Source organism: Xenopus tropicalis, chromosome 3, assembly GCF_000004195.4.
Source record: "Xenopus tropicalis strain Nigerian chromosome 3, UCB_Xtro_10.0, whole genome shotgun sequence".
NCBI lineage: Eukaryota > Metazoa > Chordata > Amphibia > Anura > Pipidae > Xenopus > Xenopus tropicalis.
The window spans coordinates 62,354,544-62,380,431 of record NC_030679.2 but is presented as its reverse complement, the minus strand read 5'-3'; the positions used below and the strand labels follow the sequence as shown (position 1 = coordinate 62,380,431).

At 35.4% G+C, this 25,888-nt stretch overlaps 1 protein-coding gene across 4 annotated transcripts in view; it reads right to left on the bottom strand.

Annotated features, from left to right (window-relative positions):
* Nucleotides 1-25,888, bottom strand: part of syt1 (synaptotagmin 1) — a 269,823-nt gene that overhangs the window by 74,733 nt on the left and 169,202 nt on the right. For all 4 annotated transcript variants that reach the window (XM_018092261.2, XM_018092263.2, XM_018092262.2 and 1 more), the window contains one exon: nucleotides 16,750-16,933. In XM_018092261.2, the coding sequence (XP_017947750.1) occupies nucleotides 16,750-16,918 (169 nt within the window). In that variant the 5' untranslated portion in view covers nucleotides 16,919-16,933. The remainder of the gene's footprint in view (nucleotides 1-16,749; nucleotides 16,934-25,888) is intronic.

Genomic DNA, 25,888 nt, shown 5'->3' with positions numbered 1-25,888 from the left:
GATATCTGCCATTTGTGGAACAAGTGTACAACAGGAACGTTCACTATGGGAGGCACTAAGATATATGTTCCAAAATGTGATCCTTTCTATTACTTGGGTAAAACCTTTTCCCCCCCATATGTAATAAAAGGCACTAAGTTTGCCCAGAAGCAGTAACCCATGGCAATCTATAACATGTTTTCTTAAATACAGGTGACCAGAAAATTCTACCTGCTGATTAGTTGTTATGGGTTACTGCTTCTGGGCAAACTTAGTGACTTTTATTACATAACTCTCTTAGATAGTGATGAGTGAATCTGTCCCATTTTGCTTCACCATAAAATTCGCGAAAATGCAAGACAATTTGCGAAACGCATTTGTTGCGCAATTTTTTTGTCGCCCGCCTCTATTTTTTGTCGCCCACGTCTATTTTTTTTTTTTGTCGCCCGAGCTTTTTTGATGCAACTGCGCCCTATTTTGATGCACGACAAAAAAATTTTCCAGACAGCGAAATTTTAAGGAAACAATTCACCAATGGTGAAATGCGGAAATTTGCTGCAAATCCATGCCTGGCGAAAAAATTTAGTCATCACTACTCTTAGATACTTGAAATACTCAACTGACACCTAAAGATGAAAAAGCCTGTGGAGAACCTCTCAGAGGCAGTTTTGCCCACATGCTACAAATATATAAACATGTTATGCCTACTGCACTAAATTTACTTTTGCAGGCAAGCAAACAGGGTTTAAAACTATTCAGAAGATTGGTCAATATCCCCAGAAAACTGACTTGCAGATTTCAGTATCTGTAGTTCAGCAACACCTGGATAGCCCCAGAGGTGGATATTATTTGTGTAGTGTATAAAAACATATGTTACAGTTAAAGATCTGTGGCTAACAATATCATAACCAGGGAGTTTATAAATGAGAATATACACTATAATTGAAAAACCAAGAGGAATACTATAGAGTTGTCAGAGAACAGTATTATTATGGATCACCTAAAGAAAAGGAAATATTTCACCTTCCAAGACGTTTTTTAATCATAAAGCTTTGGGCAGAAATGATCAGATGACAATGCGTTTAGGATACAGAAGATGATAAAGAATATTAGAAGCTTTGAGCTCCTGCTTTAATACAGGTTATGGAACTATCCTTATACTTTACAATAGTGGGGGTACATCATTCCATATACACTTTCTAAAAACTGAAGGCAATCAGTTCATCACTGTACCGAAAATACATTTTAAAGTCTATTCTCATTGTATATTATATCCATAGGGAATATTCCAGATATATTTCTGATAGATTAATCAAGGAACTTACCTTTTTATAATACTAACATATACAATAAATATTTAACAAATATTCAATACTAATCATTTTATTTGCGCTAATATAATTCACTTTAATTCAAGTGTTCTCACAAACAATTACTGTTCTCTCACTCTTTTAGTACTTTGCTGTAAAGACTGATTCTTTGCTTTACTGACATCCAGCCCACTGTCATGGGGTACAGCCTGAGGTAGAATGGAAGGACTTGCAGTAGTTACTGCTGTGCTAGATTTACATTTATATTTTTATAAGATTTCTTTTTTTATTCCCTTGCATCACTAAATGCGTTTTAGGGCACAAACATATGCACTTAACTAGTGTGTCAATTTTACCTAATATTTCACTACAGTAAAGCAGTCACACATTGCACATTACAGATATGCAAAAGATAATGCATCATTTTCAACAGTGGTCTATTCATAAAATAATACACCACCTACTTCTATAAGGCATAAAACATCCACATGTGGAATCTCAATCAAGATCATTTATCGAATTCTCTTAAATGAACATTATCATTATAGAATACTTTATTCTTTAACACCAGTATTTTTTCCTTCATATTGTTTCAAATAAATCAGTACTTGCAAAGCTTGCCTTAGCCATATTAGTAATGTTGTTATGTAAATTGCTTTTTGCAGTATCGGATTTGTCACCATATCTCAGACAGCACACCTTAAGGATCATATCTTCCCAGTGTAATAGAAAAAAATGTGCACAAGTAAGAATAAAAATTAAATATTGTTCAGTAGACTGAAATATTGTTAATTTTAATTGCGGATTGTGGATTTTTTTAAGGCGTGCTTGAAGGTGGTGTAATCTTTTGGAGCAAACTTTTTCATTAAGAAGTTTTATAACATACACTGCATACTGCTGCAAACAATAATATTTGCAAACTTTCTTCCACTGTCAAAAGTGGTTGTTAAACAGTTTCCGCAATTACAAAGTCCATATTAAATTCACACAAAGGCAAATTTGTTCACCCAGAGGTATACATTTTCTCAAAATTTTTCCGTCACCGACTTTTATTACATTCCCTGAAGTTAAACATCCCAGTTTTTGCTGGAAACATTCCAGGATTTGACTCTGGGCCAAGCTTTTGTTCCACCAATCTTGTCCCATGGTCCAACCATGGCAGGCTTGTTGAAGTCACTGGTGTGTAGGTCACTGGGAAGGCCAGTTAACATCCAATTACCGAGCCATGATGACTTGCAAACTTTCCCAGTGACAGGAATAAATAACAAACCAGGCATGCATGTTTGATGGTATCTGGCATTATGGTGGTCCTAAATCTACAGGGGACAAAAGTTTGCCAACAACATATTTAGCCTCATGGCACAAACTAATTTGCAAAGCAAAATTAAGTTTCTAAACTTATATTCTATTTTGTTTGCCAGGCTCTGCCTCTCCACCAACACATATAATCATGTGGCCACTATGAGCATGTTACTAAGCATACAAACCGTAGCATTAGGTGAACTGAAGGTACAAAATTACAAGAATAATTCAGGAACCAATCATTGTTCTTAATGCCTACATTTTCTAAGCTAACAAAACTAAGATGCTATCAATTCATCCATTCCAGCATCATTTGCACTACTAAGAGAAAGTATTATACAGGGTTTAAAAATAAATCAGCGGCTATAAAAAAGAAAAGCTGCACAAATGATATTTTAGTGTCCTTTCAAGCCTTTCTCACTTGACATTAGCAAATGCAGTTTTAATTCCTAAAGGACTTTGCAACCTTAAATATGAAACTGACCTCGTGTTCTGAACCAAGGATTGAAATTACCCACATAGGGTCAAGTCATCAGCATTGCATAGCATTGCATGGCATACTCAGATTTGCATGCAGATTTACCAAAGGCACTTTTACAGAACAGGAATTCTAAACAGTATGTAATGCCCTACAATATCTAATAATCTTCAAATGTAGCTTTCTCTCTGCTACATAATATTGGTAATATATAAACAAAATAACACTTAGGGAGCCATTTAATAACGCTCAGATATTTTTTTTTCCTGATTTGGATTTTTTTGCACTGAAAGGAAAAAAAGCTAAAAACTGTTACCCCTGTGTTTCCACAGGTTTCCTCCCACACCCCAAGAACATACAGGAAGGTTAACTTACTCTTAATAAAACTGACCATTAACGTGATAGGGACCTTAAAATGGTAAACTCCACTGGGACAGGTACTGATGGGAATGATGTATATAATCTCTGTAAAGCACTGTGGAATATGTTGCCACTATATAAATAAAGTATAACAATTACATTTCAAATTTGACTAATCCTAGAACAGAGTCTGTTATGAAAGGTAAGATTAGAGATGAGTTTAGTTCAGAGATGGACACCATCTTGCTGCAGGACTAGAGCAGGGGAAAAGAATGAGGGCAATTGCCTATTTGAACCTTTGTTTTGATTGAAATAAGTAGCTCATATACAATACACATGCAGCTTTAGCTGTTAAAAGCTATTTTTAAATGTATATTTAAAATCAACACCTATGGAACTAAGCTTAACTATAAAAGAATTCTAAATTTCTAATTTGGCAATTGTTATGGCTGCATGGACATTAATGCCCTGCTTAATTACAGCCTTTTCCTCCAGATGCATGAGAAATAAAGCACATTTTTTTCCAGTTTAGCTTGCTTTTGTGCTGAACATTTTCAATAAATCCAAATCAAATGGCTGCTTTGTTGGAATGATTACATGCTGGAACAATGCTAAAAGTCAAAGTCTGAAAAAAATATCTACCGAGGAAGACAATTCTAACAATGCCTGTTACTTTGTGCCTTGTAATTTTCCATGTCGATCATACCTTTCAGATAGCTCCGAGATAGTCTTTTTTTTGCTGAGATTATACATACTAAAAAGAATGAAGAATCAAGCTTGACATGCCAGTGCCAGTAATTCACAATAGAAACTAGATGATGAAAACAGGAAAATAGCTCTCTCTGAGTAGCCAAATGGAGTGGAAATTATGATTGCAAGAAACCGTATAGACTATTGCTGCTTGAAGCTATAATTGAAGCCTTTAGAAAGAAAATGAACACCTTCCATAGCTTGCTGCAGCTTTTTACCTTACAAAGAAAAAGTGATGTTTACACTCATCAAGATTTAACATCCTTCTTGGACATAAGATGCCATACACATTTGCTTAATTCTTATTATACAAACAAATTCCTCCAGTCATTTGCTCAAATCAGCAGCATTTCTGGACAATTATTAAACTGTCACTTATAATTTTCTGCTTAGTAAGAGGTGAGCATGGAATTATATAGAAATGAAATGCAAACAGTTTTCTGTAGAATTTCTGTAGAGTTTTATGTGTGACATACCATTTCTTTACTAAATAGCAAGGTAGCAAGGTGTACAGTATTACCATTATTATTTACATCTATTTATATTATTAACATTGGCACATTTTTATAAAGCACTAACATTTTCCACCATGCTGTACAATAAATGGGTGTATACACTTAGGGGCCTCTATATTATGCTGTGGAAAAAAATGGCGATAAAATTTGCCACACATTGCCAGGCTTCAACATGTAAAAAACGGTGTAATTTTTTAATGAGTGTTTTCTTCTGCCGGAACTTACGTAAGATAACGGCACAAAATATGTTGTTCAGATGGCAAGATTTACCATTTATTTTACACAGCTTGTTTTTTTTAGCTAATTTTGTTTTACACAACATAATAAATAGACCCTTTAATAAAGAGCAAAGGACAATGCAGGAATTAAAGCGTGCTCTACCTAATTATGCTGACAATCTAAAATTCTGAACATAACCCCCCCCCCCATAGAAAGGTAAAGAAGACACCAAAAGGAAATGGAAGATATTCATTATATGCTATACCCATACTTGCCTTTACCCAGTCAAATGTTAGTATAAAATGCCAATGCCCTGTTCTCTCTGATATAATGTCTCATATTCTATTGATTAGAAATAGTCATCATCTGGTATAAGCCAAAATCCTGTAAATGGATGACTGTGTAGAAAGAAGAAAAGCCAAAATGTATGCTGCAGCTATTTTCTGTCATTTGAACTATCAAATGTAATGCAACATAATGCAGACACTCTCACTGTGGATTCATACAAGAGAATAGCTCCACTGATAACTGACCATCAAACTTTGTGCAATTTGCCAGGGTCAACTGCATCAGGACACAGCAATTTAGTTGCAGGCGTAGGTATAACAAACTTTAGAATGAAAATTGTTTTTTTCAAGCAGTTATTTTGGGCTCTCTCTTTTATTATATATTTGACAAAATCTCCAACGCAGTCAAGGCTGTATGTAGGTCCAGTGCCACCCATAGGCATCAGATCTAAATACGCTCCCCCTGCCAGATTGTGAAAGTGATGTCACACTCAATGAAAATAGAAGTTGCAAGCAAGAAATTTTGGCTTCAATTAAATGTGTTACTTTTTTCTCACCTTAAATTCTCTACTCATTTTCAAATTTTTGGGATAGTATTTCTTAAAGATTTACTCGAGTAATGATATCCTGTGAGGAACATAGAGCTAAGACCTATAATAAAACTGTATTCTTATTCAATGTAGCCTGTACATAATAATAAATACATAATAGTTAGATATTGGTAAATTCTGCATTGACAATTTTGATTCAATTCTGAAATGCCCGTAAAAGGCTTTGTGTCCATTAAAGGTATTGTTCCATGAGACATTCTGGACAGTCACTTTATTTGTAAAGTAAAAATGTTAAAAGAAGCAGAGTTGGGCCCATGTCATCTATTATCTACATGACAACCAAAGAGTTATTCAGTTGGATCACATTCACCTATTTTTCCTTTAGATTTCAGTCTCAGCTGGCTGGATCAACATGATTGCACAACTGCCTGGAAGCAATTCCTCCTGTCTTTTGAATTTATTTACTGCTGTCAAAACAGTTTTTTGTCACAGTGCTTTTAAAAGTATCTTTACAGAGTACTGTTATTTCAGAATACTGGTCAGAAGTTCATATCAGGTATGCAGATATCTGTGCAACATGTTTAGAACCCTGATACACTGGGAGGCAGATTTTTCAATTTTTAAGAGGAGAAAAAATCCACGAAAAAAAAATAGAACAAACTCTTTTTTTTGTTTTTGAACACTTATCATATTTAAGAAAAACCTAGGCAGAATAGTCATGCTCAGTGATAAGTGAATCTGTCCCATTTCGCCGGCGCGACTGCGCCAACTTTGATGCAACCGTGCCCATTTTTACATGACAGTGTCACAGAAGTTTCGCAAAACAATTCACCAATGGCAAAATGCGGGAATTCTCTGCGAATCCACGTCTGCCAAAAAAATTTGCTCATCACTAGTCATGCTTCCTTTTTGTTGTGATGAAACAAACGCAATTCAAATCATTTCATTTAGAAAGGCAAAAAATCTTGAATGTATAAAAAATATTTTAGTATATTTGTGTTTTCCTTGAATACAATCTTGAATTTTAATAAATGCAAAACGAGGTGGTTTTTAAATCTGTTCTGGATTTTGTGGGGGTTTTTTTGTATGTGTGTAAATGCCTTATTGTTGTTCTTACTAAAGTTGGCAAATTTAAGCTTCCAGTTTGGTTGCTTCAGTCCTTGTCAGCAGCTTACCTGCCCCTGATCAACCTGATTTGGCCCAGAAGATCACCAAATGAGTGAATCTTCAAAGGTATGACCAGCTTAAGGTTTTTTGGTTGAATACAATAAGACTGTTGGAAGGCAATGGCAATTTATTAAATCAACAGCAATTTACCACTAGCTCCATAGCCCTACCCCTGACCTTCAGCAGAAGGAGCTATAAATCTACTCTGTAGTGTAAATGCTCTCACTGAGGATCATAATTGAATTCTGACAGGAAAGCTGATAATTGTCTTTGAGACTCTTTCTGCAATAACCACTTCATAATAATGATCAAAGTAACATGTTCATGCAGTGCAAAGTATCCAATTAAATCATTTTGTGTTCAGTGAAAACAAATTAGGTTACATTTTCCATGTATTCAAATCCAATGCTTAGTAGTAGTTTTGATGTATTAGGTAAATGGAGATGTTAATGGCTTCAACAAAACATATTATTGGGCCAAAAAGTACATAAACTAGCTAAGAAAGACATATTACCTAGGATAAGCATTTAACAAAAAAAGTATACTATAAACTGCATAATTTAGCCAGGCATGTAAAAGTATTATTAAATACTTAATTGCAAGGTTGTTATCTTCATTTGCAAACATCCCTTTTACTTGAGTTTTATTTACTTTTCTTTAAATTAATTTGAAACAGTCATTTCAGAAAAGTCATGTTTGCTTTATTTTCCTGTTATGCAAAAATCCTCTTGTTTTATGACATGACAAAGCACAAAGCATATTTGTACTTGCCCAAAAAATCTGTAGTGATCACGGTCACAATGACCAAGTGTAATATATTTTAATATCATATCATTTATGGATTGAAGGAGATAGACATGGAGAGATATAGATATAAAGGTGATTCTTGGGGGCAGATGTGTTATTGATTGAAGGTCAGACTAAGGCATATCAGCGTAAGAAAATGCTTTTTCTACCCTGTAGCTACAATCTGGCCTTTGACTAACAATAAATCTGTCTCTTGGAGTGCAGCAAGAAGTCAGTGAAGATTAGTATAGATGCTACAGGACAGTAACAAATTCAGGACATTTTTAACTCCAACTTATTTAGGAAGATGTCCTGCAAATAGCCCATCAGTCAGAACCCTACAAGGCACATTGGAGTGAGGTACACTCTATTGCATTTTTAGATGTTTCGCAGAGATGGGTGAAAGGATCCATGTTATTTTTAACTGTAACTGGACAAGAGAATCAACTGACATTCTCGATCTATTGTTAATAAGTTACCAGCTGGTTGCACTTGTGGTACTGTGATATTTTGATATTGTGACAGTATTTATTTATGGTGGTCAGTGAGAGTTTTGTTACAAGTGAATTTTGCAATTAAAAAGCTTTCTTCACATTTGTTATACCCAAGACAATGTAATAATATTTATGTGAAGCATATATATTTTAAAAAAAAGGCATTTATCAAAACAAAGTCAAAGCAAAAAGACCAGACAAACACAAAGAGGGGAAGGCCATAACAGGCAAAGTAACATAATCATCCCATATGTTTTCAACAAACATCAGATTTCTGTGTATTTCAAACCCAGCAACACCTTGAGACAGAAGTTGGTGCACCCTAAAGCCCCAACACCAAAGCACATGAAGAGTAATGTGGTCTATACTGTCCAGTGTAGTGAAGAGTGCTCAGCCTTATACACTGGGCAGGCAAAACAACCTCTCTGTAAGAGAATGGCCCAACATAGGAGGGCTAACTCCTCAGGACAAGACTCAGCAGTCTATCTACATCTGAAGGAAAAGGATCATACTTTCACCCTTCTGTGAATTTCAGCCAACACCTAACTGAGTTCAATATTCAATAGAACCATTGCGATTGGATGTCTGTGACTATAATGCCCTTAAGGGTTTAAATGCTGGGAAATTCTCTACCACTCAGTTGAACTGAAGAAGCCACTTGGAGTGGTGAAACCTTTTCAAGAAAACTGAGAAAGCCCAGTTGCTTTAGACTTATTTCTACTAGATACTTTATTATTATCAATGCATTGTTTAATTTAGCTCAGCCAGATCAAAGTCATATATGCAGACACTTGTTGTAAATGAATTACATCCCAAAATGCCAAAAAAGTCAAACGAAAGCTGAAGATTATTTAAATTGAGTAAATCATTATTTAAAGCAAGCCTTTGTGTAATGGCTGATTTGTTTCCCAATGGCATTTTATCACTTGATGTTTGTTTACATTTACTTGCTGTGCTGAAGGCCTGAAATCAAAAGATGTTCTATTACAAGAACAGATAAGACAGGCTAAGATGCTGTCATCTCATGTAATGAAAATACTTCTAGCTAAATCCTGCTTCTTTACTTTACTAGAACAGATTCAATCTATCTTGGGTTTCACCCTAAACGCCCTTTTACACATTGTGTACCCTTCACATTTTTATTATTTTAATCATTTCTGGCTGATTTTCTTCATTTTTTAATTTGTGATTGCATTTGCATTTGTGATTGATCTCACACAGCAATGAATTCATAAACAAGAACCCTGACATACAGATGTTGACAAAAATAATGTAAATGGAATCAGTCACTGACCAGTGAGTTTTAGCAAAAACATGTTGAATATGCATGTAGGTAAAAATTTCATTTGTCTACAAATTATTATCCATTATTATCAAATATATAAAAAAACTAAGAAGTTTCTGTAAAAGGCCTCCTATAAGGTATGTATTTGTGAGGCCCAATGAGAAAGCAAATTCATGTTTTCCTTCTATTAAGAAAGCAAAAATGTTATAGGGTAAAACTTTGGATAGGAAGCCTAACACAAATTGTGTAAAGGTGATACCGTTATTGGCTGACTAAGATGATAATTACAGCAACCTACCTGTCTGTCTGTCTATACAGCATTTGAACACAAAACACTGGGAGAAACAAAAGTAAAAACACAAGCAAAATGTGACTGCGAAGAAACAGACACATGGGGTGGTGGGTTATGCAAAGGGGTTCAAATCAGGCACAAGTCAGGCACAAATAGGTTACAGATTACTCTAGTGGTTTGTTATCTTAACACATTTTTGTTTTTTTAATTTGTAAAACAGTTCCTAGTGTTGATAGTTAGCCATAAATCTATAGCCTAAATTCAATCCTGTCTGTCTTAAAAGTTAGAATACGTTTGTATTCCCACACTTTTTGTTTGTTTTCTGCTTTGAAACTGCCTTTGACAACACAGATTGTTTACATTTCATTTTCAGCATTACTTTAAAACTTTTCACTGGTTGACCATTAGACTGGTATAGGCAGAATGCAGTAACATATGCAGACAATGTTAACATCTATAAATAGGCGCCATAATTGGTTAATGTAGGTAAAAATTAATAAATGCCAACATCCTAAGCAGTAGTTGATGGATTACTTTTGTGTTCCTTGAGGATAACTAATTGTATAAATACATACAAATAAATAACACTAATAACCACAGATGACACTGATTATTCAAACGCAACATCATAGGTTCCAAGACTGTGATGAAGGTCTAACTAGGGAAGCTCTAAGCAGTTGATTTATTAATTTTTTATATGTCTTCTGCTGTTATGAGCTTAAGTAGGTCTGATATAAATGTTTAGCTGAAAAGAAGATCTGAACATGTAAGGTCTATAATCCTCAGCCCTAGCCTTTTATATAACTAACTGAAGTTGTCTATATTGCCTTTCATGTTGATTTAATGCACAGCATCATGCCCTTGTATCCACAGTTGACCTCTGTATTACCTTTAAGTTTGCCTTGGTTTCAATATGATAAGCAGTCTTCCTTACTGTATGTCAAATAAATATATGGTCTCTTCACATACATAACTAATATACAGGTATTATAAAAATGTAATATACAGTATTATACAAAAATGACATAACCCTACATTTTAGTTTTATCAAATATGTTAAGAGGAATTCTTTTAGACACAATTTTGTTTTTCTTCATACTGCAGAATTAATTTGTAACACTAATGAAACATCAAAATCTGACACATCCAAATTGCTATACTAATTTTTTAAATGTATTGTTCTCACTATGAAATAACTAGCACTCTTGAAGATTACACATTACTTTGACAGCTTAAAACTGGCAGCCATCCTCATCCCACATATTTTTCTTTCATTTTTTTAATCAACTTACTTGATGGAAAAACTCAGTGTACTGCCTCCATATGTGTGCAACATCAAGAACAAAAGTATGCCTTTCACACTGCAAATTAATCACTGCTTCATAATATTACACCTCCACAAAAATCAAAGAATAAACAGCAACATGGAACAAATGCTAACTTATTTGCTATATTTTCCAATATTGTTTACTTTGAGCAAATGTAATTGCAAATGCAAAATGTAACAGTTTCAGGTTTCAAATTTTTGGCATACATGGTAAGCGGCACATTGTGATGCACTGTACCTCTCCGGAATCAAAGTAATGCCCATTTACTGTATCTCCCCGGAATGAAAGTAATGCCCGTTTACTGTATATACAATGTCTGTTTAACTGTTATTCTTGTTTAAAAGCTATCAGTATATTGCAGCTATAGTAAGTTCAATGCAATAATACAGTTGGATGTTAATTACAGGCACCACAGTGATTAGGGATTGATAGGCTAAAAAGAGCCCTTCTCAAATATAAGACAGAAGGTATTCACATGCCTCCTGCTACACACATACTGTAGGACACACACAGCTCTGAACTCTTGGACTGTATTTGTGCTATCAATCCTGCCTATAATATAATATAATATAATTCCTGAAGTGAAGGTTAAAGCATCTATTTTTTGGTTTTAAGATGTAAACACATGTAATAAAGCACCTTTTTGCATAGTGAAGAGTTAATATGGCAGCCCTTTGTGTGAAAAGCAGGGCTCACTGACCCAGAATTTATTGATTATAAGGTGCCTAACAAAAGGGAATGCGCAAGTAGTTTGTTTCATCTTCAGTGATCTTGAAACTAGAATGGCTAGAAAAAAATTCAGCAAGTGATAAATGAAGCAATTCCAAATCTCACAAGTCACTTTGATTTCCTATTTATCTCATGCAAACCATTATTAGTCTGCATTTGGGTTATAAAATGCATTGTTCTTGCTACTCACTGTACATGTCCAATTTAATGACATGTTACCAACTGCTATTACAGCTACTTTTTGTTAGCATGTGGGAATATTATATGACAGAGAAAAGCTGCTTGCTTTCATTTCTGCAAACACGGCATCTGCCAGATTGCCAAGATCTATCTCAGGGATGAAAATCAATTAATATTCTAATTTATCTGTCATTATTGGTCACAGTGCATTATTCATCCCAATTTATGAGAGCCCTACATGGTAATCTTTGAATGACATATGCTAAAACTTGTTTCTATCAAACATGATAGAGAAAACTATTGTGACTAAAAAGCGGCAAAATTTGGCTGAGCCCTTAGGAAATCAAAGTTATTTTAGTTAATAATCATTTCAGTGGAGAAAGAAAGAGTAAGGATTATTTTGCAAATCACCTAACCTGTCTCACCTCTTGGTGAATTATCCTCTAGAATCCCAAAGTATGGGATGTTAATATCTTTTGTCATTTTACATTATCTTCGTAATCCATAAGCCCCAGTCTAATTTGCCACTCAAGATAGGTTTGAGAGACATAGTGAATAATCAAAAAAAAATAAAGTTGACATTTATGGCTAATAAATATCTGATAATAATCTGAAAAAAAACCCCCAACAACATAAGGTATTTATGCTACAACTATGTTAAATGGGACATATGGGGGCTGATTTATCAAAGATCAACCTGGGTAATCCAGAAGGACTCCTGGCAATTCAATCTGTTTTGTATTTATTAAAACATTCCTGACTGTCAAAAAAATTATCAAAACTTATAAAGATGTTAATTTATTGCTGAGCAATAACACACATTAATTTCCCATGAGGTATTCGTGCAATGTGCAGTTCAGCATTGTCCTAATACACATCTGAATCCTTGCACCTCTATATGTATTCATTTTGGGCACATTTTACCTCTTATAGTGTCAGGTGTCCATGATAGATGCCTATATATAATGTATAGCATTAAAATACACATTTCTATTTTTCAGCCACCTAGTAATCAGTCTTAATGGATACCCAGTTAGGTGATTTTAAGGTAGTAGGTGCTAGATACTTCTGCCCAGGGTTCTTTAACTGCTTATTTTTGTACATTGTATGTTTTGTTTATCCCATGTTATACCATAATTTTTGTATATTTAAACTGAGTTAAATTAACTACTACTAATATATAAGATTAAGTCAAATGCTTTTCATCATGACATGAAAGTTTTAGATCCTCTGTAAAGTAACATTGTTCCAGATTATCTGTGAATGTTTTTATATAAGAAGGTATCAGTGATGATAGGCTACATAGAATAATCCATAATGATTGCACTGAATTAAGAATTAATATGACGGATATCGTAGCAGGTATTTTATTTCCTTTTAATAAAAAGTAAGAAGTTAATATTTTACTAGCCCATACTGGCTTTGACTGGTAGTGATCAAAGTGGAGCATGTATTGAGAGATTGAATTTAAAATACAGACAATAATAAAAGCTCATACCAACTGTAGTTCAATATACATTTGTTAAGCAGTGAATAGCTCGGTAAAAGACAATCATCAGAATAAAGCGGCAAATAAACAAATGTCCAGGGTTTTTCCTGTGCTTTTCCTTTCTCTATAAACACAAACAAAACAAAAAAAAATTGCAGGTCAAGCCCTGAAGCTTTCTCATTCAGACTTCCAGTCTGTATATGATCAAATAATTGGCTGACATTAAAGTCTACAGATGTTGTGGCAGTTGACATAAGTGAAATAATTTTCAATGCCTTCCTAATCACAGGAAGCAAATATGAAATCTGAAGTATGGCCCATAGACAGAGCCTCATAAAATGTATTGGGATAACAGAAATTGACATACTAACAACAAATATTCCTGCTCATATCTATCTATTTTGAAATGTGTAAGTTTGGTTTCTACTATTTTAACAGCATTAGTTGAAAAATTGCTGCTTAAGAAGACAATTTCATGTGTCGCAAACACAAATGTAGAAGTCTACATAACAGGTAAGAAACTGGCCTGCAGTATAACAGGCTAATGGCAAAAATATCAAAGAGATTTTTTTAGAGATATGCTTAGCAGCTCTGGTTTTAACATTTTAAATGAGATGCACTTCTCAGGCATCTGAGGGAAAAAATTGCCACTATAATTTAGATGTGAAATTGGTGCCAACAGAAACAGTTGGGTGTCATGGGGATAACTAAACAACCAATTAAATCAAGCTCTAATTTGTCACTATGCATTTGATGCATAATGTTTAGCTGTCAGTGCCATCCTATGAAATTTGCTCCAGGTAGTTTGTGCTCTCAGTAACCGTGCAATCATAGCTTTGAAGATGTCATAGAGAATTCAAAAATGTTCAGCGAAATACCAAAGCAGTACCTTAGCCAATTCTGCAGTCATTTTCTGTCTACAAATATCTGAAATGTTCAACAAAGGAATTTTCCATTTCCAAAGTTCAGTTTCTCAGGTGACCAATCACAGACAAGATTCGGATAAAATGCTTTGAGCTGTTTCCGTAAAGTCTGTATTTTAGGATTTATGATTTCAAACCAACAATAATAACAAAACGTCTGCAAACTCTCAACGCATAAAAACAAGGTCAAGCTGAAAAAACATATCTAGAGCAGTTATGTGCTGCACAAGATACGGTTGTTGTCCTAACAGACAAACCAAAGATGGAGAGTCAGTGTCTGAAAAATAACTAATTCAGTAATTTATAATGTATTTCTAATTGTTAAAGTTGCAATTCATTTATAGTACAATATATGGGGGAGCTAGGAAACAGAGATAGATTGTTAAATTAAATCAGTGCAATAACATTACATTTTGACTTTATGCATGTTCTAGTTTAATTAGAACAACATGACTTCTTAAACAAATCAGTTCAATACACACAAGTTCAATGATGTAAGCATAGGATTCATTTTACAAAGGGTAAGCAGTTTCCTAACTATGCAAACAGGCCTGAATTCAGGGAAGATGATAAAGCTCTTGTCACTGCAGATGACCAAAATTAATTTTATCAAATATAGATACTGTCACTTTTTCACTCATCATTTTATAGTGTTCAATTTGATGTGGAAGTACAGTAATGGAATTCAACTTTGCAAATCTTTTGAAATGATTCCAGGAGGATTCCAAGAGGATACACCCAAAATAAAAGACCAAATTCTTAAAACAGGGCACAATAACATTACTCTAGTTAGGCTTTTATATGTATGTGTGAGATAATGCAGTTTGGGAAGGGAAATTCCATCTACTGGGTAATAACCCTCATTATTAAGTTTTTTACCCACAAATTATTGGTTTTGCCACCTTATCTGCTCCTCTGTCACACCATCCAAACACTGTTTCTCCCTAAAATATCACAATCCTGGGCTCCTGTAATATCTGATCAGTGGGTTATTAAAAGAAGCTATAACAGTAAAGGTGGCCACACACATGGCAATCTGCGATCTCCGATGGTCGCACGAAAGATCGTCAGACCCGCCACTAACCTTCAGGGCTGAAACGGCAGATAAGGAGGTAGAAACAATAGGATTTCTACCTCCTTCTGCCGATTCAGCCCTGACAGCAGATTTTGCTCAGGCGCCTTCTATGGCGAGTCGACCGATATCAGCAGCCTCCTGCGATACCGGTTGACTCGCCGACTTGCCATACACGCACCGAATATCATACAAATTATCGGTGCGTGTATGGCCAGCTTAACACCCTTATTTTCTACAACTACATCTTATTTCTATCTGTGGATCTACTATTCAGATTTATAATTTGGTGAATAAGGATTCATTTTTCCCTTTTGTTTGAATGAGCCAGTCCCCATACCCATAAGACAAACCTATCTTAAAGGAACAGTAACACAATTTTTAAAAATGCTTTTTTAATCCCCCCAAAACTGCCATTGTGATTAAGGCTTACTTTCTCTTGGATTTTTTTAAATCGTCAGATGACTTGCAAAGTGCCCCACAGGACAAAGGCGAAAAGGCAATGGCAGTTTGAATTCCGCTGTGAACCGGAAGTCAGCTTCGCACTGACCTAAAGCACACAAACTTTTTTTTTCAGCGTCTGCAGCTAAAATGTATGTTTCTATTCCTTTGGACAGCTTTGGGTGTAATGATGTGAGCATATATTTAAGCTACATGCGCTGAAAATAGCTTTAAGTGCATAAATAAAAGTACATTGAAAAGCCTTGAAAAAGGCTGTGGACACAGCCGAAACGTCAGTTTGATGTTTGAACAATAAATGAACTTTTTTCTTCACCATAAGTCCTGTGAGTGCGGTATTTATATTGCTGTAAAAGTACATATATATATATATGTGTGTATATAAAGGTACAGATACCTTATTAGCCATCTAGGTGCAACTTCAAGGTGAATTTCTCTCTTTTTTGGAACTGTTAAAAGTATTGTATGTAGTTAATCTATTCAATCTAAGCTGTATGAATCTAATATCATTGATTAGCATTGTTATATCTGCAAAGAGAATTGTGCAGCATTTGGCAGTACCTATATTATTCCAAATGTAGATCACCACTAATCACTTATATTCTGCACTAATCTAATGCACCATTAGCTACACAATTTCTATGAGATGCTCTTAAACATGCCTGAATGAGAAGTACTGAAAATAAAGTAATTCCTGATACAGCTGAAAGCTCTTTTAGAATATATTAACACCATGAAACATTACATTCCCGCTATTAATATAATGGAGAAGGCTTATGTTTCCATTTACTTACATGGAATTTTATTCAGTTCATTCATGAACTTTTCTCGCAGCTTAGAAAAGTGATTATCTTTGCCTCCTCCAGGTGCGACGGTTTCAGTGGCATTGTTCGGCAATGCAGGTGCAGCTACAGTTGTTTGTAGTTCTTCCAACACCTCCCGGCGACTTTCACTTAATTTCATGTTGGCCCCAAAGACCTGCAATAAAAAAAAATGTGTCAAATTATATTGAAGAATGCCGAATATCAGCTAAATTCTGTCATGGCTTTAACACATAACTACACAATGCACCTGTAGAAACACCTGTTTGCTTCCCAAGTATAATTTTCATTAGAATAGTCATTTTTGCTGCTTCGTATCAGGGTCTATTTATAAATCTGTGTTGCCTTGGCTAAAGGGGAGCCAACTACTCATATTTTGTTGGTTTAGGTAGTCAGCACTAGTGATGCTGGGGCCAAGCTTTTCCTGCCTCCCTGCCTGCCCACGACCTGTACCCCACTTCCGCTCCTGGCAGCGTCTGTTTATAGGGATACGCCACTCCGCCCCAGAGATGGGGTGGGCTGGGCACAGGTATATGAGAAGACGTGGATCCATGGGCCATGTCAGGTGCGAGTTGACTACTTGTAGATCCACACATCACTAGTCAGCACTAGCAGTGTAGGAAATACCAACAGTAAAGGACAGATGCTGCTTTCCATAACAGTCAGATTTACAGACAGCAATAAAATCATTTTACCAGTTTTAAAGAATATTGTAATACTGCTTAAAACTAAATTTGCATTCATTATACGAAACTTTATTTTTGGATTCAATAATCATGAAACTCATTTTCATGTTTTTTTCTGTATATTTTTTTATATGGTAAAACAGGCACCAAGATTCTACAAAAGATATTGAATACTGTATATAAACCATTTAAAATGCAGATGCAGTAGTGTTCAGGTGAAAAATGTTCAGGTTTTTAGCTCTTATTGGATAATCATCAAGAGTGTAATACTAGCCCCATGAGGACTAAAATATCTACTAAAAAACAGCAAGGTTCTTGTTTAATCATGAATTACTCACAAATAGTACTGTGCTTACAAAGTGTTACTGTTTAGGTTTGACTGAGGTTTATTCTCCTTTATTTGTAATAGACAAAAGAAGACAAAAGAAGTGAAAAATTGGCATGGATCTCATGAGAGACACTGAATAAAAGCTACTTTTATGTGCAATTTTAATAAAATATAGATGCTTGCTTATTAAAGAATAGTGACATTTCAGGGTGGAACACAAAAAATACTCACTAGTACATTTGACCTCAGTATCCATTCATTTTAGTAAAGCAGAAGAGAAGAAATTATTTAAAAATAAACAATACAAAATCTTCAGAAACGCAATTCTAAAAAGATGATTAAGTGGAAAAGTATGTGATGATAGGCTTGAATCATAAAAAATGAGTGATAAGCTAATTTTTGTGCCAGGCATAGATACGCCATGAAATTCCGCATTTCCCCATCAGCAAAAAAAAATCAGCGGTTGCATCAAATTGGGCAAATTTGTCAAAATAGGTGCAGGCATGTCAAATTGGGCACTGTCACGTCAAAATGGGCATGGCCGTGTCAAAAAATCAGTGTGTCAAAAAAAAAGTCGGGCTTCATGAATTTTTCGCCGTTTTGATCATTTTTTGTGAAGTTTCGCTAGTTTTTAGAAATAGATTCGTTCATCACTATAAAAAATAAAGATACAATTAAAAAATGAGGCCTACTTAAATGCCATTTTAGGGAGCTTTCCAGCCATGGGTGGCCCATTTATATACTGTTTTGTAACTACACAAATTTTATTTTTACCCCTAGTTTGCTTAAATAGCTATTTCTAATATGACATTTTTTGGTATAAATTGCATTCACTCACTAAATAAATACTTATTTACAAGCTACCCATCTGCAAATGAATGCAAATGGAGTACACAGCTTTAAGCCATTGTGCCCATATCACGGATTTTCCATATTTAAAATGTAAAATATGTGAAACATAACAAATATGTGGGGACATAAAAGGACATTGAAATATGTAATGGGAACACTCATACATATTTATAAAACATGTCTGCATAATTTGTACTATATTCAACAAATGTATAATTGGGGGCATTTTTTCCCTTAAGCTCTTAAAGTTTCTTCGTAAAAGTAAAGGCAAAAGCTATGGTTACCTGGGATGGAATCCTGACCAGCAAATTAATAAAATGAAGACCTCTTTCACTTCAATAAGCACTTTGGAACATGTTAACTTCAAGTGGAACTGAGCAATTATTGCCAGACTTCTTCAATTAATATGAAGTGTATGCTAATTTATTTGAGCCAAAAAGAACCCACAGTGACAAATACTGAGTTCTAATAGATCAACCAATATGTAAACCAGTTTAATGAGATGCTATGAAATGTAAATATTATATATTTATATCTACAACTATTATTCACAGTTCTGCAGATTTATTTGGTAAATGTATTTTAAAAGGTAAGGTTATCATGTGAGTACAGTTTATTTTAATGTATAGTGTATCTTTTCAATACGACCTTCAAACTGGCTGTGAGGCAGCACTGTGGTTCAATGGGTAGCACTGCTGCACTGGGGTCCTGAGTTCAATACCAGCCAGGGCACTATCTGTAAGGAGTTTGTATTTCAATGTGTCTCCATGGGTTTCCTTCCACATTCCAGAAACATACAGGCAGGTTAAGTGGCTTCTGACTAAACTGACCCTAGTGTGTATGTGATAGGGACCTTAGTTTGTAAGCTCCTTTGGGGCAGGGACTGATGTGAATGATGTATAATCTCTGTAAAGTGCTGCAGAAAGATGTCAGTGTTATATAAATAGTAAATAACAGGAAATAAATAAATAATACCTTCTCTCAGCATCAGCAAATAAATCTGCTATACCAAATAAACATGGCAACATTTATCCAAGTGGCTTCCTTAGTTCAGTATATGCTGACATATTTTTATGACATCTCCCTTTACAAGGTAAAAGGAAATATTACTGAACTTGTGCCCATGGTAGGTGTTGTTTAATGGCACAGGGGGTACAGCTTGGTAATACTCATCACTTTATTTTCTTTTTAATGTTTATAAAAATTAAAAAATAGTCACTTTACCAAAAACAATTATAACATCTGCAAAATCTGTCTGATGATATCAAAGGGGGAATAAAATATGCAATAACTAATAAGTAAACAGATGTATCAGTCACATTTTTTACTTTTGGTAAAGAAAAACACAACTTGCCTTTTATCAGCAACCAAGGAATTTAGACAATTATGTAGAATTCCATGTGCTTCTTGCTGCTTTTTTTAACATAATACCTGACCTATGTAAATAATCCACAGGAGAAGCTCAATTGTAGATAGGGTTTTAAAAAAACAAAAAAAAAACAAGAAGAATAAAACAGCTTAAAAGACAGGGAAAGGGACATTTACTGGGGGTGTCAATTTGTGCTCCTGAAGTCACCAGGAGTGGCATTTTGTGTCTCTGGTAACTTGAGGGGTGCTGCCTCCCAAAGGAGCATTAAGGGGCAGGAGCACCCCTGCAGGAAACTATAATTATTTATATTTGTATTGACAGATGTTTGGCACTCATTACTTTAGAGGAGGCAAATTGCCTTACATCTTAATACTCAGTATCAAATACCTTATTCGTCTCAGAAAAGAACTAAGTGTAAAGTTAAGTCCCACTTTAAATGGAACATTGAATTTTAACCACATTTTGCACCCCTCTGATAGCCAATGGCGTTTCTGTGACTGCTGCCACCTCCCCTTTACCTGCTCCAAGCTTACCTCTTCCACATCAAAGTGGGTCCTTGGGGACTGGGTCGCTAGTGTGCTATTGTGCTTTCTGCACTAGAAGAGCCAAATTTCCATTTCAAAAAATGGAAATTCATCTCTTAAAGTTACCAGAGGTAGCTTTTTGCCACCCCTGGTAACTGGCCACTCTCTGCCCCTGAGGGCAAGGTTCTCACCTTGATGGGGTACAAAGATGTGGAAAAATGAGGCTACTGTAGGTTGTTAATCAGATCTCTGTATACTCCAACTGTAAACCAAAATATCTCCAAAATAAGAACAAGGCACTATAGGAAAGTGTATCAAGCAATGCAAGTAAAGTTTAGTTATTTCTTTTTATAGTATTTATTGTATGTGTCTTATCATACAACAGGATAATATAGTGTAACAATAGACAAAAACTTCCTATTCGGCCCTGTGAATTTTCAGACGTTTATAATATAAGTATTTTCTGGTCCAATAAACAACTATTCAGTCTGAATAGAGATGTTTTTTTCCAACAAATGAAATTAAATGGACTTGTCACACTAAAATCAAGCATTTTTCTAGACGTGACAAAAGCATTGAAACCAATTAGAACAAAAAAGATTCTCTTTAGCAAGGAACCATTTTTCATTATGTTTAATTGTGTTTTGCAAGTATCGGCCTGTAGAACTCTAATGAACATATCGGTGTAACAAAAAGATAAAGAGACTACTTTTAAGCAGCTACAATGAAGCACATTTACATGAATATAACCTTTAAATACAATATGAAAAGGTGTTTAATGCATTATACAAAATCTTTTTTTTAATTAAAGTTCTAAATATGAAATACAAATTTTTTTAAACAATGTATTGATTGTAATAATGGATATTTACTTCAAAGCAAACTAGTTTGCTTTGAAAAACACCAAAAACAGTAAAAAATGCAGACAAGGGCAATTTATCAAATACAGGTATCGGACCCCTTATCTGGAAACCCATTATCCAGAAAGTTCCAAATTATGAAAAGGCAACCATTTTAATCAAATAATTCAAATTTTTAAAAATGCCTTCCTTTTTCTCTGTAATAATAAAACAGAACCTTGTACTTGATCCCAACTAAGATATAATTAATCCTTATTGGAACCAAAACCATCCTATTGGGTTACAGTTCCTCAGACTAACTTTTCTGCTCTGGCTGCAACCTACACCCCCTGCAACCCCTACAACCCCATGCTGTGAGTCAGTTCCAGATTTCACAGTTCCAGTTCCAGGAGGAACAATGCATTTGACAACCAGCATTGTTGGGATGTTTGTAGTAATAGTTGTTAGGCTGAGGAAGCATACCAAACTATTTATATCCCAAAAAGGAAAAAATAATGAAAACTATTTGTGAAAAAATAATTACAGTGGATTAAAATATAAATATATATGAAAAATATAAGTGTCTAATTAGGGTTGGATGAGGGTGTACAAGGCCCATCAGGGCTGCTACCTCAGGGGTCCTCGACCGCTTATTAACTCGCCGCCCACTCATTTACTGCCAGCCCTTCCCCCCCACATGTATAACTTATATACCACAATTGGGATCCCAGCAGCCCAGTCCAACCCTGGGTCTAAGAAGAGATACAACTATTTTTACAGTTGTTTATAAATATAGTTATATTTCTGAAATGATGGTAGCATCCCTTTAATTAAACAATAATATCTAAAGGTACTACATATTGCATATATCTGCTTTTATATTATTATACATGTGAGCTGGGGCTTAATTAGCATAGAGTGCGATAGAAAGTTGTCATCAATAGATGACACTTAATTTAATCCTAATATTTAATATTACACTTACTTAAAAACAGGAAATACTTGCCTTTAATGAAATTAAAAGGCTGAGCCATTGCAAAAAACACTGTGAAAAATAACACATTTGTAGCCAAAACCATACAATGATGTGTTACTAAGGCCCTGTTTAAGTAAATGTACGGAAAAGATGCAAGTTATGAACAGTAGATATAAAACAAACTTCATACTATACATATAAATAGCTAGTCTGTCTGCACATGGGTTTTTATTTTGTCTCTGCTATATAAATCTAGCCCTCAATTCACATACTCTGCAGCAACTGCATAGTCTGATGCTTCTTTTCCTACTGGAAAAAAAAACCTGACATGGTAAAAAAAAAAAAACAGAGGTGCAGAGCAAATAATTTAAGGTGCAGGCCAGCCCTTACCTTGCATTATGACAGATGGTAAGTACAAGGCCCTGTTACGGCTTGTATCCTATGCTGTTCCCTAATGTGTAAGCTTGAATGAAGTTTGGGGATGGGTAGGTGATTGTTAGTTGACTGGTTGGAGGTGAAGGGAAGTCACCTAGATGCCTGCTCTCTCAGTCTAGGGAAGAATGCACATATGGGGGAGAGAAGTGACATTGTGAAAAGTGCAAAAAATGGTGTTGATTGTTTGGGCTCTGTACACTGCCTTCCCAATCTTTATTAATTTGTTTATATTGCCCAGTCATTTTCCCAATACGATCCACTTGTCCGGCCAGCTGATCATAATTGAGATCACAGGGGAATCAACTTGTGTGTGATCAACACTTTGTAAGATTAATTTATGACCATGCTGTCCAAAGACCATTCTTAATGGTCTGCATTTGTCAAAGAACAATGATTAGATGTACTATAACCTTGTTGGTGTATGCATTTATGTTTGGCATTTCTTATGGAATATGCAGCGCAGTACTCTTTCAATAGAAAAAATAAAGAGAAAAGCAACTAGGGTAATAAGGGTAAGGGTATTGAAAGGGACCTCAGTCAGTTCAAAGAGAAGACACGCTGGTACTTTATCTAAGTAGTGTAGGGGTTTACCAAAAATGGGCCCTTAGGACAGGAACCCCTAGGACAGGCCACAGGGTGGTGCTGGGAAACAGGGACACTGGGATGACTGGGTTGTTAAACAGTTAACAGGGTGTATACCTGCAGTTCGGGATTTGGCCACAGGGTGGTGCATAGGCCCATATAAGGGGATGCAGCCATGTGCTGAAGGTCAGACATTTTGGGGACTGCTCCAGTAAGGAGTACCCCAGGCACAGTTTAGATAGTAGTTCTCTAATAGGTCGCTCTAGGAGTGATATGTAGGACACCAGGAGTTTAGAATGGGCGGACATTGCCCCTCCAGGAGTGGAAGTGAGGTTAAGACCTCCCGGCATTACATCAGCCGGAGTGCAGGGCCATAAGTGGTTAGGTAGGTGGACAAGGTCACCGCTAGCCCAGGAGGCTGTATCTGAGGGGGCTTAGGCGTGAGTACCGGGGTGGGCTGCCTGTGGTGATGCTGCCTAGCGTGAGTACCGGGAAGGACCCCAAGAGGGGGTGCCTTCTGGCGTGAGTACCGGGGAGATCACCTAGAAGGAGACACTTGGCGTGAGTACCGTGAGTTGCCCAACAGGAGAAAGCACTCAATGAGTAGTGAGGAGATAAAGCCCTGCATGCTGTGTGAATTAATATGTGCCACTCCTGGAGAGGTCCTGCCCTAATAAACGATTCATCTTATTCATCATACTCCGTGTGTATCTGACTATTTCCTGCACAAGGATCACCTACCTGCCGGTAAGCTACTACCCCAGGGAGGGGCAAGGTACTGGGGGCTGTGTGTGGATCCCAAGCAGAGGTACTAGAGACTGTTAAGTTCCCAGGGGGTGGATTATAGTTCCACAACATCATCCCTGGGTGGAGGCACGCCTTTAAGGGAGAAATCCTTATTAACCCCCATAGTAAGCGGGGGCTCAGGACTCCTGTAGCGCCAAGAACCAGTAATCAGCAGGTAGCAGCACAGAATAACCAAAAAAGTGGGCTACAGTAGTTTAACAGGAAATAAATTGTGTAGAGAGAAAGAAAGAGAGAGAGAGAGAGAGAGAGAGAGAGAGAGAGATAGAAAGATAGATATATAGATTAGATAGATAGATAGATAGATAGATAGATAGATAGATAGATAGATGTAAGACACTCAGTTATACAGGTATAAGTGTTGATTAATATGCCAATACAAATCATGTATACTCTGTAATTTATTTATTTAACCAATTAAGCTTTTATTAAAACAGCAACAGTTCTTCACATTGTAGGATTGCATATTTCAATTGGATAGAGCCATATTAATTTATTTTGTGCACCTATGTCTCAATGGCACACATACTACAGTCCTTAATAAGCTGCAATTTTATTTAAAAAAAATGGAACCATACAAATTGTTTAAAAAAAGGCAAAATAAAGGCAAAAATAAGCCATAAAATGTTGTCAAATAAAATGTTTATAGTATTTCTATTAAATAAAGCTTTTCTATATTTATTGTTTTTACTTTTTTTGTTTTATCCAAAATGTAAGTTATTTTGTTAACAGAAACTTTATTTCATCAAGACAGCTGATTTTCAAGGCTTCAATTGCTACCTGAGAAAAGGTTGTTGGAATAATCTTCTAATTTCAGAAATGACTCAAATGCAATTAAAATAAAATTATCAGTGCTCAGCATCACTAAGAGGAATGATTAACTGTGATTACATGATACCTCTGCCAGCCAAGTGCCTCAGATGATACTAGAAACGTGAGCATTTGATAATGTAGCTATATATTTAGGCTTGTTAGTATGTATAACACTTGATAAAACAATTTACATTGTTGTATTATGAGATGAAAATACCAGCAGCTACCATTAATTTGCAAAGGGTGATTCATCTTTTTCTATAAGTAGTTTTCCTACAATAAAACCTGCCTCTCTCTATATATCTACGTGTATTTGCAAACTTCTCTATTGGTTGAAACATGTTTTATTAAGAAAGTCTTCATTCATTTATTCTCAGCTAAAGACTAAATCCTTATGTTTTTTAAATATCATTTACTTATAAACTACTCATTCACTCATTTAGAATAGCTTAGAATAAAAGCTACTTTTTACCCAATGATGGTGCCATTACCAACTGAACTAAGCATGAAGTATACACAGTGTGCAAGGGCTTTCTTTTTTCTTTTCTAATGAGTTTATTCACTCCAGAACACCCATTTCAGGTTGATTTTTATGACATGTGACAATGTCTGACAAGTGGCTATCGATTTGGCATGCTAGCAGAAAACATAAACAGAACTTCTATACTTAAACTGGATCATGGGAAACAAGCATATGTTAAAATGGAAAATGAAGTCGCTGAAATGGAAAAATCATCTTACAGTGGGTAAATTGTTAGCTGTAAATTATAAAGAGGACATTAAAGGATTAGCAAAGGTTTTGATGGTTTCTGCTTATTCTTCATCAAGTATTCTACAGGAAAGGATCAGTGAAACCATGAGTAAGGGCTCAATTAAAAAATTAATTACGGGTACATCTCTGTGA